Raw genomic sequence first — 14,736 nt, forward strand, 5'->3', positions numbered from 1 at the left:
AGGATCTTTGATTCCTCCTCAAGGGCTATGGATAATATTCTGAGCCATATCCTTTGAGCTGTTTTGCAGATACTGAAACCCCAGCCAGGTGGAAAAAGTTAACTACATGATGACTAGACTATAGCCATGACATAAACTGCAACATCTTACACAATTCCAAGAACTGGCCTCAAGGAAGTGGGAAAAAATCTGACCCAGGAGTTGAGGATTAACTGTACTTAAAACAATCAAGATGATGCTCATCATACTGCCACATGGCCAATTTCAAGATGATTGTCAAAGGTGACCGTGCTGTTCTACACGCAGCCTCCCACCCCTGATTGACAGTTGGGAGTTGGTTCTTTGGGACTTGAGTCCATCTTCTCCCCAAGTTTCCAGCCTCCTGAATAAAGCAACCTTTCCTTTCCAACCAACACTTGTGTCTTAAATATTGGCTTTTGAGTGGCAAGCAGCTGAACCTGAGTTTGGTAACAATCTCGCTCCCCCACTATAAAACCCATTGTAGTAGCTTCCTTTGAATAAAGTCTGCCTTACAGTCTTTAACAAGTGTCATGAATTATTTTTTCTCTTAACACACACGTATACACACACACACATCCACACCACCAAGTTTTTAGAATAAAGAAATAGTTCAGAAGTAGAGAAACAAATGAGAATTTTAAAGGCAGGAACTCAGAGGACGCCAAAATTGGCAAAGGAATCAATGGACATGAAGTGTCTGTCACTACTGAAGTGTGGCAAGTCAGTTTTAATGTCCTCATCTGTGAAGAGAGAGGCATGATTGGGTGACGTCCACGATCTTGTGAGACTCTCAGGAAGAAGGATCCTGGCTGTGCGTCTCACAATCTAATGTCTCTTCCCAGATGCAGCCTAAAATGTTCACTTCAAGACCAGCAGTCAGATTGAATTCGTGAACATTCTTTGGTAAATATGAAAATATCTCACTTACTATGCACATTTGCTTCTCTATGAACAAGTACAGGGAAAGAAAACTGTAAGAATGGTGAGGGAGGCAGTCCCTACTGAATCACATTATGCTTCAGGACACAAGTTAAGCCTGTATTAGTAAACTATATTATTAAATTATAGTTGGATTCAGGACTACTCAGGGAATGTGGAGAGCAGGGCTTAGAAGAGAGACAGAAAAAAGCCAAAATTAAATTTTCCTATTCAAAAATAGCCCCAAGGCTGAAGCTGGATTCAGGAACAGTCTACTTTCCTTCCATTCCCCCTCTTCTCCCTCCCATAACGTTATCCCAGGTATCAGGGGATGTGGACAAAATTGTCACATGTAGTCATGTGCTTTCCAACCTATTAAATAAATGAAAGTTTCTGTTTATCTCTTAGTGCTTTATAGAAAAACCACTGGACGGATTTTCACCAAATGTTAATAACCTGACTTAAATCATCGATGTGATATGGATGAAATTTATTTGGCTGGGCCCTAGGGCAACATTCAGAGAAAATTGTTAAACAAGTACAATGAGAGGCCTTATGATTGCTGGTTGATGGTGTAGACATATCAGGCAGGTTAAGAAAATAAGAGACAGAAGACACAGGAAGTCATTTCAAATATAAACCACAAAGTGAAAAGTCACAAGGATAAAAGCTGAAATTGCATGGGGTGATTTGTAATCAACTGCTTCTCCTATGAGCAGCTCTTCGCAGTGAGCTTCAAGGTGCCAGGGAACAACTGAATAATTTACACAACGATGGTTAATAATTCTCCCAAGTCACATGATAAGGTGGATGGCTAGTTGAGAGTAAAAATCAACCTTATGTCATACTTCCTCTATGGTACCTCAGGTCCCGGTGATCTTCCCTTTTCTGAATCCCTAAAGTGAAACCAGACAGGAAATAAAATCATTATCACTTTATTTTCTTTATTCTTTTATTGGTCTTTAATTGTCTCATGTGTGTAAATCAAGGCCAATCTATTCTGAACTACATGTTATGATTCTTTTGTACATTTCCCCACTTGTCAGAGGTGATTATTGATTACATACAGAGTTCACAATTAATAAATGATTGATTGGTTGGTTGGTTGGTTGGTTGATCAAAGATAATGAATGTAGCTCTTCTGCAGGTTACAGAACACTTACCTAGATTACCAAAATGTAATAGAATAATATTTTCAGTGACCTGGGGATGTAAGATATGTGTTTCATCAAACTAAAGTTTGGTGCAGTCATCATGGAAAACAGTATGGAAATTCCTTAAAAAACTGAAAATAGACTTACCCTATGATCTAGCAATCCCACTCCTGGGCATATATCCAGAGGGAACTCTAATTTGAAAAGATACATGTGCCCTCATGCTCACAGCAACACTATTTACAATAGCTAAATATGAAAGCAATCTAAATGTCCAGTGATAAATGATTAGATAAAGAAGGTGTGATACATATATATAGGTACATATATATATATGAATACTACTCAGATTTAAGCCTGGGAGTTAGATAAGAACATTTTCCATCAATGGAATACTACTCAGCCATGGAAAAGAATAAAACAGTGCAATTTGTGGTAACATGGAGGCATCTGAAGATTGTCATACTAAGTGAAGTGAGCCAGAAAGAGAAAGAAAAATATCATATGATATCACTTTTATGTGGAATCTAAAAAAAAAAGACACAAATGAACTTATTTATAAAACAGAAACAGACTCACAGACATAGAAAACAAACTATGGTTACCAAAGGGGAAAGAATGGGGAAGGAATAAATTAGAAGTCTGAGATACAAACTACTATATATAAAATAAACAACAAGGTCCACTGTATAGCACAGGGAACTACATTCAATACCTTGTAGTAGCCTATAATGAAAAAGACTATGAAAAGGAATATATATATATATATATATAATCTCTGAATCACTATGCTGCACACCAGAAATGAACACATTGTAAACCAATAATATTTCATTAAAATTAAAAATGTGCTTCAGTAAAAATAATGTCTCATTTTCAATACTCTATTCACTTTTGTAATGGCTTTTTTATTAATGTGCTTCAGGAAACAGATTCACACTTTCTGAATGGGAGCTAAATATTTTCCCTGACACTATGTATTTAAGAGCTTTCCGAAACCATGGATAAAAAAAGCCATGAATGAGGGGGTTGCAGGTAGAGTTGAAGTACCCAAGCCACACTAAAAGATCAAGTACTAATATGGGAGTGGAGTAGTCTAGATATGGGTCGATCAAAACAGCAAGAAAACAGGGCAACCAGCAAGCTAGAAACACCCCCATTACTATACCCAGGGTCTTAGCTGCCTTCCGGTCCTTTTTTTTAGACAAATTTTTTTTCACTTCCTCCTTTGTGTTTTCAGGCATGTTGCTGATAACTCTAGCATGTCGTTTGGAAATGACAAAGATTTTGCCATAAATACCAACCATAATGGAGCCAGGAGTAAAGAAACATGTAGTGAACAATATTGTCCCCCAAAATTTGTTGAAAGTAAGTGCACAGAAATTGAAGCAAGCAACGAGAATCTCATAGCTTCGCATACCAGAAACATTGGCCTTGGATAGAACTAAACTGAAAGAGAAAAGAGCAGGGGCGGACCAGCAAAATGCCAGCAGCCGCTTTATCATGGAGGGGGTCATTGTGGTCATGTAGTGTAGAGGGTAACACACAGCGTAAAATCGATCAACAGCAATGGAACAGAGGTGGAAAATGGAGGTCAGGCTTAGCATCATGTCAAAGCTTGTGTGGAATTTACAAAAGCCATCCCCAAAATACCAGCAGCTCTCTACCGATCGCACCATGCTGTATGGCATGATGACCAAACCAAGCAGGAAGTCAGTGGTTGCCAGGGAGAGGATCAGAAAATTTGTGGGAGAGTGAAGCTGTTTGAAATGTGATATGGAAATTATTATAACCAAGTTTCCAAAGACAGTGATAAACATGGCCCCGGTCATAATTGAGTACATTATCACTCGGACATGAAAATGGCGGCTGGTGGGAGGACAGGATTTATTTCCAAATTTGGGACAACTGGACAAGTTTCCAGGAATATAAGTTAGATCCATGGTGTTTTATCACTTTAAATTCCTCTCTAGGAAGATGAGTCGGTGTTTCTTCTCTTCTTAAAATGATTCCAGTAAATTTCAGCTCCTGAGAGTACAATAAAGTTAACATCACCTATTAGTAATTCAATCATAATGTATTTAAATATTTAAAATTATATCATTCTACTCCTGAGCTATAGCCTCCCCTCAGACTTGTGTTAATTTTCAATTAAACTTGATAAATATAGACAAAGTACAATTTCATGAGTAATTTCAAAATTTGAACTAGTATCAACTTATAAAAGTATAAATGACCATGTAATAAAATAGGAAAGCTAAGCAAAAGTTTGAAATTTATGAAAATTTATGATATTGGATCTTTTCTAGCTAATTCTCTAATATCTAATATAGACCATAATTTAATATTTAAAGGCTACAATAACAAAGTCCACTTGGAAACCACTTCAGGGATGACAATAAGCAAACTATATTCAAAGGTAGCATTGAAAACTAAGATAAACAGAAGAAAAAGTTTTTTCTATAAATCTACTTTATAACTATCTATAGTAGTTTATACATTAATGACATCAAAAATAGTTTCTGGCATGTACACAACTGATTTATTCCAAATAATGGAATCATAGTTCATAAGTAAGCTTTGCAAAACCACAAGGTAGTTGGCAAAGGGCAGAGATAGTATCTTGAAAACACTGTATTCTTAAAAGCAGCTGGGAGCAGGAAAAACATGTTAATTGACAGGAAATTCACCCACAGAACAGGCAGAGCAAACTCCATGCGGGAGGGCAGGGTCAGAAAGGAGAGTGAATATTAAAACCATGCCAAAAGCACCTTTATTTTAATTAGCTATAAACTATAGCATTACTTGAAAATAAACCAAAGAGAAAAATCTTTACTAAAACTATCAGAGAAGTAGGAGGCTCAGGAGGAACTGATTTAATAAATCTTTTATCAAGACCACACATCCTCCACCCCCCCCCCTTTTTTTTTTTTTTTTTTTTTTGGTAGTTACAAGGGAAAGGCTCTAGGAAAATGTGTCTTGGCTAGAACATCAGAGCAAGGAATTGCCCGTGATAAATGTGTCTTTTCAGCATCTGTTGTCATGGAAACTCTGGTTGTAATCTTTCCTCCCTTCAGTCTACAATACTCCAGCCACCTTTGTCCACAGAAGTCTCTATGTTACCCTGCAAATGCCTATTCTGTGGCTTGACCAATCCCCTTTCCTTCACCTGCCTGCCAGTCCCTTAGTCTCTGACAACGTAAATACTCAGCTCAAATAAACGAGTCAAAAATGCTGTGCTCCCGATTGAAGTTAATTATAGCCTATTGAGGTGGCCAAAGATCTTAGAGATAGGCTGATCCACTTCCTCATTTTACAGCTGACTTTTATTTCAAACACCTTTTTTCCCTCCTTCCAGCACAACACTTTTTTAAAATACCTTTTCTTAATTTACAGCTAAATTTCTTGAGAAATTTACATTTAATGAGATAAAATGCCGTTAACCATCCAACCCTGGCAACACAATGCAGAGCTGTGTACATGACAGGTAAGCAGTAACAGCTTGTTGAATTAAGTGGAAAAAAATTAATTCCAACACATTATGAAACTTACTTAATAGGCATCTTGTCTCATGATACTAGAGACATTTGGTTTGGGAAAGATTAAAATATTAAGAAAACAGTTAAGTCCTGTTTAGAAAGTAGCTAATAAAATCTCTTCTAAAATCCACAGCATTCCAAATGAAACCTAGTCAACAATAACAATTTTGGGTGTTTCAAAGTTTCCAAATTACTTGGAAGGCACATTGCCACTACATCCTCCCAACTCTTCCATGTATATAAAATAACAAAGGTCTTGAGGGAGCCATTGATACTAAATGCTGTTACCAACATAATCCAGGTCTTTGGGGTCCTGGTGTCGTAAACTTCCCACCAACTCTTACCATCTAATAATGGGAAATAATAATAATAATAACAATAGCAACAAACAATTCCTTTCTGATCTATTTAGGCAATAAGAAAGTCTATGGCTTCATGTGTTCATAGTTTCTCCCGTACAGTCCTTACTAATTAAAGTATGGTCCATAGACCAGCAACATTATCCTCTCCTGGGAACATTTTTGGAAATGAAAAACCTCAGAACCATCCCCAAATGCACGTCTTAGCAAGATACTTATGTTATTTGCATGACTATTGAATTCCAGGAGAACAATTCTAGGCAATAGAGAAAATGCATTTTAGTTTGGACACTTTGTATCTGCAATGAGTGAATAATATTGAGGAGCCATGAGCAACAGAATATCTTAAGTAAATACTGCTTGCAAGAGAAAAAAATCAAAAATGAAATATGTAGTTTCTGGCAGTAAATTAAGTAGTATATAACAAGAGTTTTTATTTAGATATACTATCAAAGAGGAGAGTACATTTTAGCATTATTGAAATACATAAGTAACTTACATTTACTAAACCATGTCTTGCATAGTTCTAGACTTTGCAAGCACATTTTTTAAATGCCAATACATAAAGATTTACAAACCTTGCCAACAAATTTTGATGGGAAATTTTCCTCTTAAATATCACAGTGATTATTTTTCAGTTAGGAAAAAAAACCCCTATCTTCTCTATTGCATCCTATTTGTAATGATTTCCAGTTCATTATAAAATTTAGTTATTACTGTTCAAATATTTTGAAAAGAATAAATCAAAAAAAATTTTTAAAGATAGTACATTTCCAATTCTTTTTATTGACTCAATACCTTCCCTCTCTTGAAGTGTTAGCTGTGAATCATTGAATCTCTTCTGGTGGCTTTGCAGTTATGAGGTCAGAATTCTAGAAAGTGTGGTGTCAAAGATTGAAATATCTGACTCATATAAGTTTGCCTCTGCTCTCAGGAGAGCTGGATGGAGAACTCAGATCCAGGAACTCCAAGAGAAACTAACTGCACAGCCCCAGTGGAACTGCCCTTTTAACTCTCTTCCCTGGGGGGATATTGAAATATTCTGACTATTTTTAATGTCTCAGGTAGTTTTCAGCTCCTTTTTTTTCCCCCAAAAGAAAGATAACAATTTCATATCAATCTCATGGTAATTTTGGGCTTCATTCAAGTAAGATAAGGTACTGAAACTTCTGCATATTAAAAATAGAGACATGTGTGGCTAAATTAAATGTTGGCTGATATCCAAAGGAGGAATGATTGTCTGAATCATAAAAGATTTCTGATGAAATGAGAAGATATTGGGATGGGAGAAAAGTATTTATTTTTGCTTCAATGATTTGTACCAGTTTGACAAAATCGTTAGTGGAAAAAAAAGAAGAAAAGCCCATGAAAGTGTCACAAATCTTGAAAAAACAATACTAGTGTGGTCAACAAAGAACACAGAATAAGAAGTCCAGAAAGCTGAGCTCTAATCCTGCTTCTATAATACATTTATAATCCAGGGAAAATCACTTAATCTCTCTGGGCTCAGTTTTCTCATCTGGAACTGCCTGTGTAAGTCTGAGCATAAAGGGAGGCATTACTAACTCTGGAAAATGAAGGCGGAATGAATGGTGGAAGGCAGACAGGAGATAGAAGGCTGGATCACTCTCTTTCCCTAGGAAGCAAGTCAGGATGACCACATTCTGAAACTGAAAGTACCATGAAAAGTACAGGGGAAATTACATTTCAGGGAAAGAGGAATAACTGAGCAGAATTTTTAGTTATTCAAATAGTGTTTTAATGTATGAATAGGATAAAGTACATAGTAAGAAAAGAGAAGAAATATCTCAAGAAATGTTTGGCCCACGTAGGGCTGCCAAATTTTTATTTCATCTGTAAGCACCAGCATAAACAATAACCACCATCACAAACATCATCATTCTGTAAAGAGAACACCATTTCAAAGCAGCTGCACTTTTCCACCTCTACCCTATAGGCTACAGAGTGGGACCAACCTATCAGCAGGCCAGTGAGGATAGGAGAGCCAAAGAAGGTCCGGACAACACGGGCCAACCCATCTTTGGGTAGCCAGGCAAGACTAACACTTAAGGTGACTGCTGAGTGGTCACTGTTTAATTGTGATCTGTGCAGTGAACTAAGATTGTGGGAGAATTAAGCAAACTTTTCCACAAAAAGGAAAAAAATTGTTAATTTGTTCATTGATGTAATATAATGGAGAAGTGAAACAAAAAACATTTCAGTGAGACATAGTACACTTACAAAAACACACCCACAAACATATACATATACAACTAAAATTAAATCATCATTGGGCAGTATTTATCCTCAATGTGATTATCTATTTTCATCTATTCTAGTTTGCTTTTCATTAACAATGTTATTTGCAGCCAGTGGTAAACTAGAACACCTAATGTTCACTTGCAAGAATAGGTTAACTTTTGAGGAATTTTGAAAGCCAGTTGCTATTACATTCTTAGCTTTAAATCAGCTAAATGAAAATATATATATATATATGTATGCACACACACACACACATATATATATATATGTAGAGAGAAAGAGAGAGAATGGAAATCATCAAATTCTACAATCAGGGGTTTTTTCTTTTTTCTTTTCAGAACCAGGTGTTATACTTTTACTAGGCACACCACTGGTTGATGACCTCTAAGTTAATTTCCCAAGTTGTTAATGGATGTTAACTTACAGTTAAAAAGTCACTGAATAACAAATATAAAGTTTTCTGTACCCAGAGGCGCACCCATAAATATTAGTTTTCTTCTTTTTTGCTCCTCCCACTACTCTATTATTCAAAAGTATATGTATACATAATCAAGCAAAAAGGAGTGATAGAGTCAAAAAACACAACTTTTTGGGTATGTATTTTACATTTATTAAAACTCAGAACACCACTTAGCAATACAAAGTGTGAATGAGCCTGAGAAAGAAGGGAGGGCACTGACCGGAATTCTCCTGCAAGTAAAATAGAAAACTGCCAACTGTGATGATTCGAGTGATACATGAGCCATAATGTAAGTGCAGTCTGGTTAGTTTCCATTCCCTCTTTCATTTAAAAAATGTTTAATCTCACAACAGTAAAATCTAGTAAAGCCTTAACTCTCAATTACCAAATGACAGATTCCTGACAGCACATACCTTCTTGAAATTGTTACTGCTGTATTTCTTTACCTGTAATTTTTAGTGGTCGATGTTTCAAAATACATCTGATCAGACTCTGAGAGAGAAAAAGTAAATGGAAATATCGCACAAAGCGTGTATGGAGGTGATGGGGGAGTGGGCGCAACCCTCATGTTCAGCTTGTGTTTGGATCTCTTCCAAATAGTATAAAAGGTTTTGTGTGTCCTCTACATCCTGTCCCTGGCTTTTCCCCACCTTCTCTTTACCTTTCTAACTTTCTTCCTTCTTCTCTATCTAGAATTAGTGGGCATAAGAATTATTCTGAAAAGGAAGGAATGTTTGGTTCAAAGCAGATTCCTTATACATACATATATTCCTTTTCACATTCTCTTTCATTATAAGTTATTGTAAGAACATATATAAGTATATGTATGACTGAAACATCATGCTGTATGCCAGAAATTGGCACAATATTGTAAACTGACTATATTTCAATAAAAAAAGAAAGTTTCCTTTTTCCTTCAGGTCTTAGAAACTAAAAATTTTCCATGGTAGTCAAAATCACACCTGCGCGCACATGCACACACACACACGTTAAGCAACGTCCTTCTTCTAATTTCCAGTCCTTTTGCTTCTATTCACTCAAACAGAATAAGTCTACTCAGTTTCTTTTTGAGTAAACAAATTTGTATTATGGAAATGTGAGCTGAAAATTTTCCCTAGCAAAATGGACGTAAGCGCTCTGCGAAACCAGGGATAGAAGAAACCATATATTAAGGGATTACATGTGGAGTTAAAATAGCCAAGCCATGTCAAAGCATCAAACCACACGACAGGAGTAGAGAAGTCCAAAAAGGGATCCAATAAAATGGTGAAAAAACAGGGAAACCAACATAATAAAAAAACACCCATCACTATTCCTAAAGTTTTGGCCGCTTTCTTGTCTTTCCTCATTTGATTATTTCGATTCTCTGGCAAGTTATTGATGGCACGAGCATGTTTTCTGGATACTGCAAAAATTTTGCCATAAATCCCGACCATCACAGACCCAGGAGTGAAGAAACCTGCCATAAACAAGGTGGTCCCCCAGAGCTTGTTGAACATGACGGGGCAGGAACTGGAGCAAGCAACCAAGGTAGCGTAGCCTTCTATACCATCAGCGTAGGCCTCCGAGAAGACCACCCCGAATGCAAATACGCCGGGGACCGACCAGCAGAGAAGTAGCAACTGTTTAATGACTGGAATCGTCATGGTGGTGGAATACCACAAAGGGTAACAGATAGCATAAAATCTATCAACGGCCACTGAACAGAGATGGAAAATTGACGTTATGCTAAGCATCAGGTCGAAACTGTAATGGATCTTGCAAAATATAAGCCCGAAATACCAGCAGTTCTCCACCGATCTGATCATACTGTACGGCATGATGGTGAATCCCAGGAGGAAATCAGTGACCGCCATGGAGAGGACGAGGAAGTTGGTTGGTGTGTGAAGCTGCCTGAAGTAAGAAATGGAAATGACCATGGCCAGATTGCCAAACACTGTGAGGAATATGGCTCCGGTCATGAATGAATACATGGCAGCTCGGGCAGCCAGCGACCTTTCACTTTCTGGGCAAGATCCATTTCCGTATTCAGAACAATTCAATATTTTCTTCAGAAAAAACAGAAACACGTGGAATTTTGTCAGTTAATTGCCAAAATATTCTGTTTCATATATACTTTCATCAAAAAAACTCAAGAAAGAGAAGACATAAGGAAGATAATTTATGCTGAAATATTACTTAGGAGCTTTCTTATTTATCTTAACCTGTATTTGCAACGTCACAGACTTCTAACTTAATGAGTTTAAGTAATTATTTTTTACTTTATTCTTGCCTTGATTCAAATCGCACCACCATCATTTATTAAGGACTTAATGTACCCCAGGGCCTGAAACTAGAAGGAGGAAGTGGGAGAGGTTAGGGGCAGGGAGAAGAGGGGGAAGGAAGGAAAAAGGAGGAAGAAGAAAAAGAAGAGACAAATTTATTATCAAATGTATATAATTGATTCTCTCTATGTACACAGGAAGAATAGATACCTATTGGACAATACATTCTTCAATGAGTATGGAACGCATAATCAGATTTTGCTGATTGGGGTCTATGGCCTTGTGGGACCAGGAGGTTATTATTTGAAAACAGTTTCATTCATGTGCTCTATTATTTTCACTGTGCTTCAATTATTTTTTCATGCCGAGGTTATTTGAAAGAGGATTAAACTTTCGAATCAATTCTGCTTAAGCAACACCATCCTCCGGGGTGTATTTGGCATGTTTCTTGGATGGGGCAGCTGTCCTCAGTTTAAACCTTTCAGTGGTCATATCTTTCAGATGGCTTATCTGTGGAAAGCTAAATGCAAAAACCAGTATGTCAAAGCTGTATTCTTCAAATGTCATTTTTTTTTCTATTTTTTTAAACCTCTTAATGTAAGCACATAGAGATACAAAAATTGCAACAGAATGAAAGAGGATGTCTGGCCGTGTCTCCATTGCTGTTGTTTCCACAAGAAGTTCAAGCACAGAAATTAAGATTTGGAACATGGTGAATTTCTTGCCCATTCAGCTTATGTCTGAACTGTCTTCTACTAAATTGTTAAAATAAAAGTGATTTCTACCTTCTTGGAGAAAGCTATTAAACTGCAAGAGCAGAACACACTGATAAAAGTTTTCTGGGGAGGGAGTGTATAGCTCAAGTGGTAGAGCACATGCTTAGCGTCCTTGAGGTCCTGGGTCCAATCCCCAGTACTTCCTCTAAAAATAAATAAATAAGTAAATCTAATTATCTTCTCCCAACCAAAAAAGAGAAGGATTTTCTGATTTTCCTGATACGTATGATCTCATTTCTTTTTACTTTGTCATTAAGTTTGTTTGGCTTCCCTATTAAATATTCCACTGCTTTAGCACCCAGTTTTTAAGGCTTTTAAGAGACTTTACCCAAGCAATTGATTCCCTTCAGTTGTTCAATTTCTACCAAAAATTAAATGTTAATTAATTTTTTGTTTGTTTTTTAGGGGGAGGTAATTAGGTTTACTTACTTATTTTTAGAGGAAGTACTGGGGATTGAACCCAGGACCTTGTGTATGCTAAGCATGCACTCTACCACTGAGCTATACCCTCCCCCTTTAATGAATTTTAACATGTGAAATAATACATGTGAACAGCCGTAGCACAATGCCTGATGTATAAAGAGCGCTATCAGAGATGGCTTTCCCCTTGTCTGTCCGTCCTTCCTTCCTTTCTTCCTCCCTCCTTTTTCCTTCCTTCTTTCTTTCCTGATTAGGATGAACACCACATTCAACATTCAAGAATACATTTGACCAGAAAAGCTTTCTCTTAAGAAAGTAAAGGAATGAGATCGTACATAACAATGCAGGTAGTTTTCTGAAACCTCTGTTTCACAAAGGTAAGCATTTGTGGCAAATGATACACTAAGCTGCTTATGAAGAAATCACCCCTTCCATGATTTTAAATCTTCTTCCCAGGAAACACGCTGCACTGCCAAAAGGAAGCACATTATCCTGTTCACATATTTTAAAAGCTCTGCCTTTTATTGCAAATTCCTACTAAGTCCTGCACCTACGATCTTCCGCATTCCTACGTCTCTCTCTGCACAGAACCAAAACGCCAAAAAGAACCAATCCACCTGCAGTGCTACTGAGTTATTAGGGTGACAGTTTGCTTCTTAAGAAAACCTCAAGGAAGAGAAAGCAGAGATCTCTGCCCCTTAACCCCTGTCCACATACCTGTTGCACTGCAGAAGATGACATGGTTACATAAACTCCTTGCTGGAGGAACTTTATTTCTTTGGTTCTTTTCTAACTAGTGGGAATGCTTTTATGGAACTAGAAGACCTGAGCTATGTGCATTGCGCTGTTCCATAACTTAACAATTACCCTCAAGGGAATCAGGTCTGAAAAATTAAAAAAAAAAAAAAGAAGAAGAAGAAGAAGAAGAAGAAGCAAAAACAAAAGCCTCTTTAAAGTTTAGCAGTTAAATGAGCCTAAAACACTCCTCCATCCTCTCAGGAATCTCTGCATTCCTAAGTTTTCATCACCTCCAGCACTGAAGTCTCTAAGTCCACTAATATAAAACTACTGTAAAAGCAAATCTAAACCACTGAGTTTCAGGTGGCCCTGAGTCACCTGATCCAGTTACACATGGATGAGATCAGTGGGCCAAGAAGGAAAATGTTTTTGTGCCCTCTTTCTCTTTAAGAAAATCTGACTGTCACAGTCCACACATTGTCTCCCATTCCAGTCACTGAGAAGAGGTCTTACGACCTATTGTTTTTGTCTTTTCTCTTTTATTTAAATGTGACTAAAAGAATAAACCTCATCAAACCTCTTAGATCTGGAGGAATGGGGCATAATTGCTGTCTCTTTAAGGAACTCACGTAATGATACCAAAATCTCGGCTGCTACTGGCTTAAATCTACTCACATGTTGACGGAGCTACTTTTTTGTTTGCATTCTTTTTAGAAAATGTCTATGAAAGTGTGTTTAAAGAAAACTTTACAAGTATTACCACAACTACTTGCCAGGAAGGTAGAACTTTATTTCAATAGCAGAAGGCATTACTACTCCAAGGTTACCAGCAACTTCTCTGCCTTGTGGGGCAGACAGTAAGTCATCTTGGATAAATCTTCTTGGTTCTGTAAGGAATTACTTAAGCATTCTTTAATTTAACTTAATTATATAGATGAGAGACAAGTAGCAGGGAAAGATTGGAACTTAAACTGTTATTTTTAACCAGCTGAAGAGTCTTCACGGAGCAAAAAGAATGAGTCTGGTCCTTTTCCCTTCTAAGGTTCACTGTGATTACAATATATCTAATAACCTGAGAAAAAAGTTTTTTAAAAACTAGGGGGAGGGTATAGCTCAAGTGGTAGAGTGTATGCTTAGCATGCATGAGGTCCTGGGTTCAATCCCCAGTATCTCCAATGAAAAGCCAAATAAATAAATAAACCTAATTACCTCCCCCCTGCAAAAGGAAAAAAAATACAATATATCTAATAACCTGAAATACACCATCTTAATATATACCTGCTTAATATACCAGTTTAATATGCAAGCTGGCAAGAAAGGACACAAGGGCTTTCCTGAGCAGGACTGACCACAAGGGAGGGCAGATGGAACACTGATGGGTTATAAAGTCAAAACCAAAGCCTAGAGACAATGTATGGGTGAGCCTTGAAAACTCTTCAGAACCAGCCTATTTAATTCCAAGGGGAAGATTCAATGGTAAGGGCTCTTCGGTGACTGTAAGTGTAACAAGCGCCAGCACATTCTTCTTTCTAAGCCCTCGGAGATGGTAACCTCCCCTGATAGCCCCATATCTCTATCTCTACCTCATTGCAGATGGAATGGTATCACTGGACTGGGTGGTCGTCTATTTTCAACAGTGACATCTTGTGGCAGCTTGGAAGAACTGAATCTTTGGTTTTAGTCCCAAGAGAATATACCAAAAGATCCGAAGAGAAATGGAAAATGGATAATTAATTTAAATCAAACAAAGAGATAGGATCTTATTTTGTACCTCAAGCTGGAGGAAAAGGATATATCACTAACATGAGTGTTCACATTTTTTAAT

General features: G+C 37.2%; 2 protein-coding genes across 2 annotated transcripts; both read right to left on the minus strand.

Annotated features, from left to right (window-relative positions):
• Positions 1-3,004: 3,004 nt before the first annotated feature.
• LOC102513504 (trace amine-associated receptor 3) lies at positions 3,005-4,132 on the minus strand. The gene has a single exon (XM_006185161.2). The coding sequence runs from the start codon at positions 4,034-4,036 to the stop codon at positions 3,005-3,007; it is 1,032 nt and encodes a 343-aa protein (XP_006185223.1). The 5' UTR covers positions 4,037-4,132.
• A 5,417-nt stretch (positions 4,133-9,549) lies between these two features.
• Positions 9,550-13,200, minus strand: TAAR2 (trace amine associated receptor 2). The gene is made up of 2 exons (XM_006193430.3): positions 12,891-13,200; positions 9,550-10,761 (listed from the first exon to the last, which is right to left on the minus strand). Exons 1-2 carry the CDS (start codon positions 12,912-12,914, stop codon positions 9,766-9,768), a joined length of 1,020 nt encoding a protein of 339 aa, XP_006193492.2. The 5' UTR covers positions 12,915-13,200; the 3' UTR covers positions 9,550-9,765.
• Positions 13,201-14,736: the final 1,536 nt, after the last annotated feature.

Source organism: Camelus ferus, chromosome 8, assembly GCF_009834535.1.
Source record: "Camelus ferus isolate YT-003-E chromosome 8, BCGSAC_Cfer_1.0, whole genome shotgun sequence".
NCBI classification, from domain to species: Eukaryota; Metazoa; Chordata; class Mammalia; order Artiodactyla; family Camelidae; genus Camelus; species Camelus ferus.

Excerpts from the sequence above, each read along its gene's own strand:
- LOC102513504 (XM_006185161.2), bottom strand. The coding sequence starts at position 4,036 with ATGGATCTAACTTATATTCCTGGAAACTTGTCCAGTTGTCCCAAATTT.
- TAAR2 (XM_006193430.3), bottom strand. The coding sequence starts at position 12,914 with ATGTCATCTTCTGCAGTGCAACAG. Across the intron at positions 10,762-12,890 it reads CATCTTCTGCAGTGCAACAG|AAAATATTGAATTGTTCTGA; the intron begins GTATGTGGACAG and ends TTTTTTCTGAAG.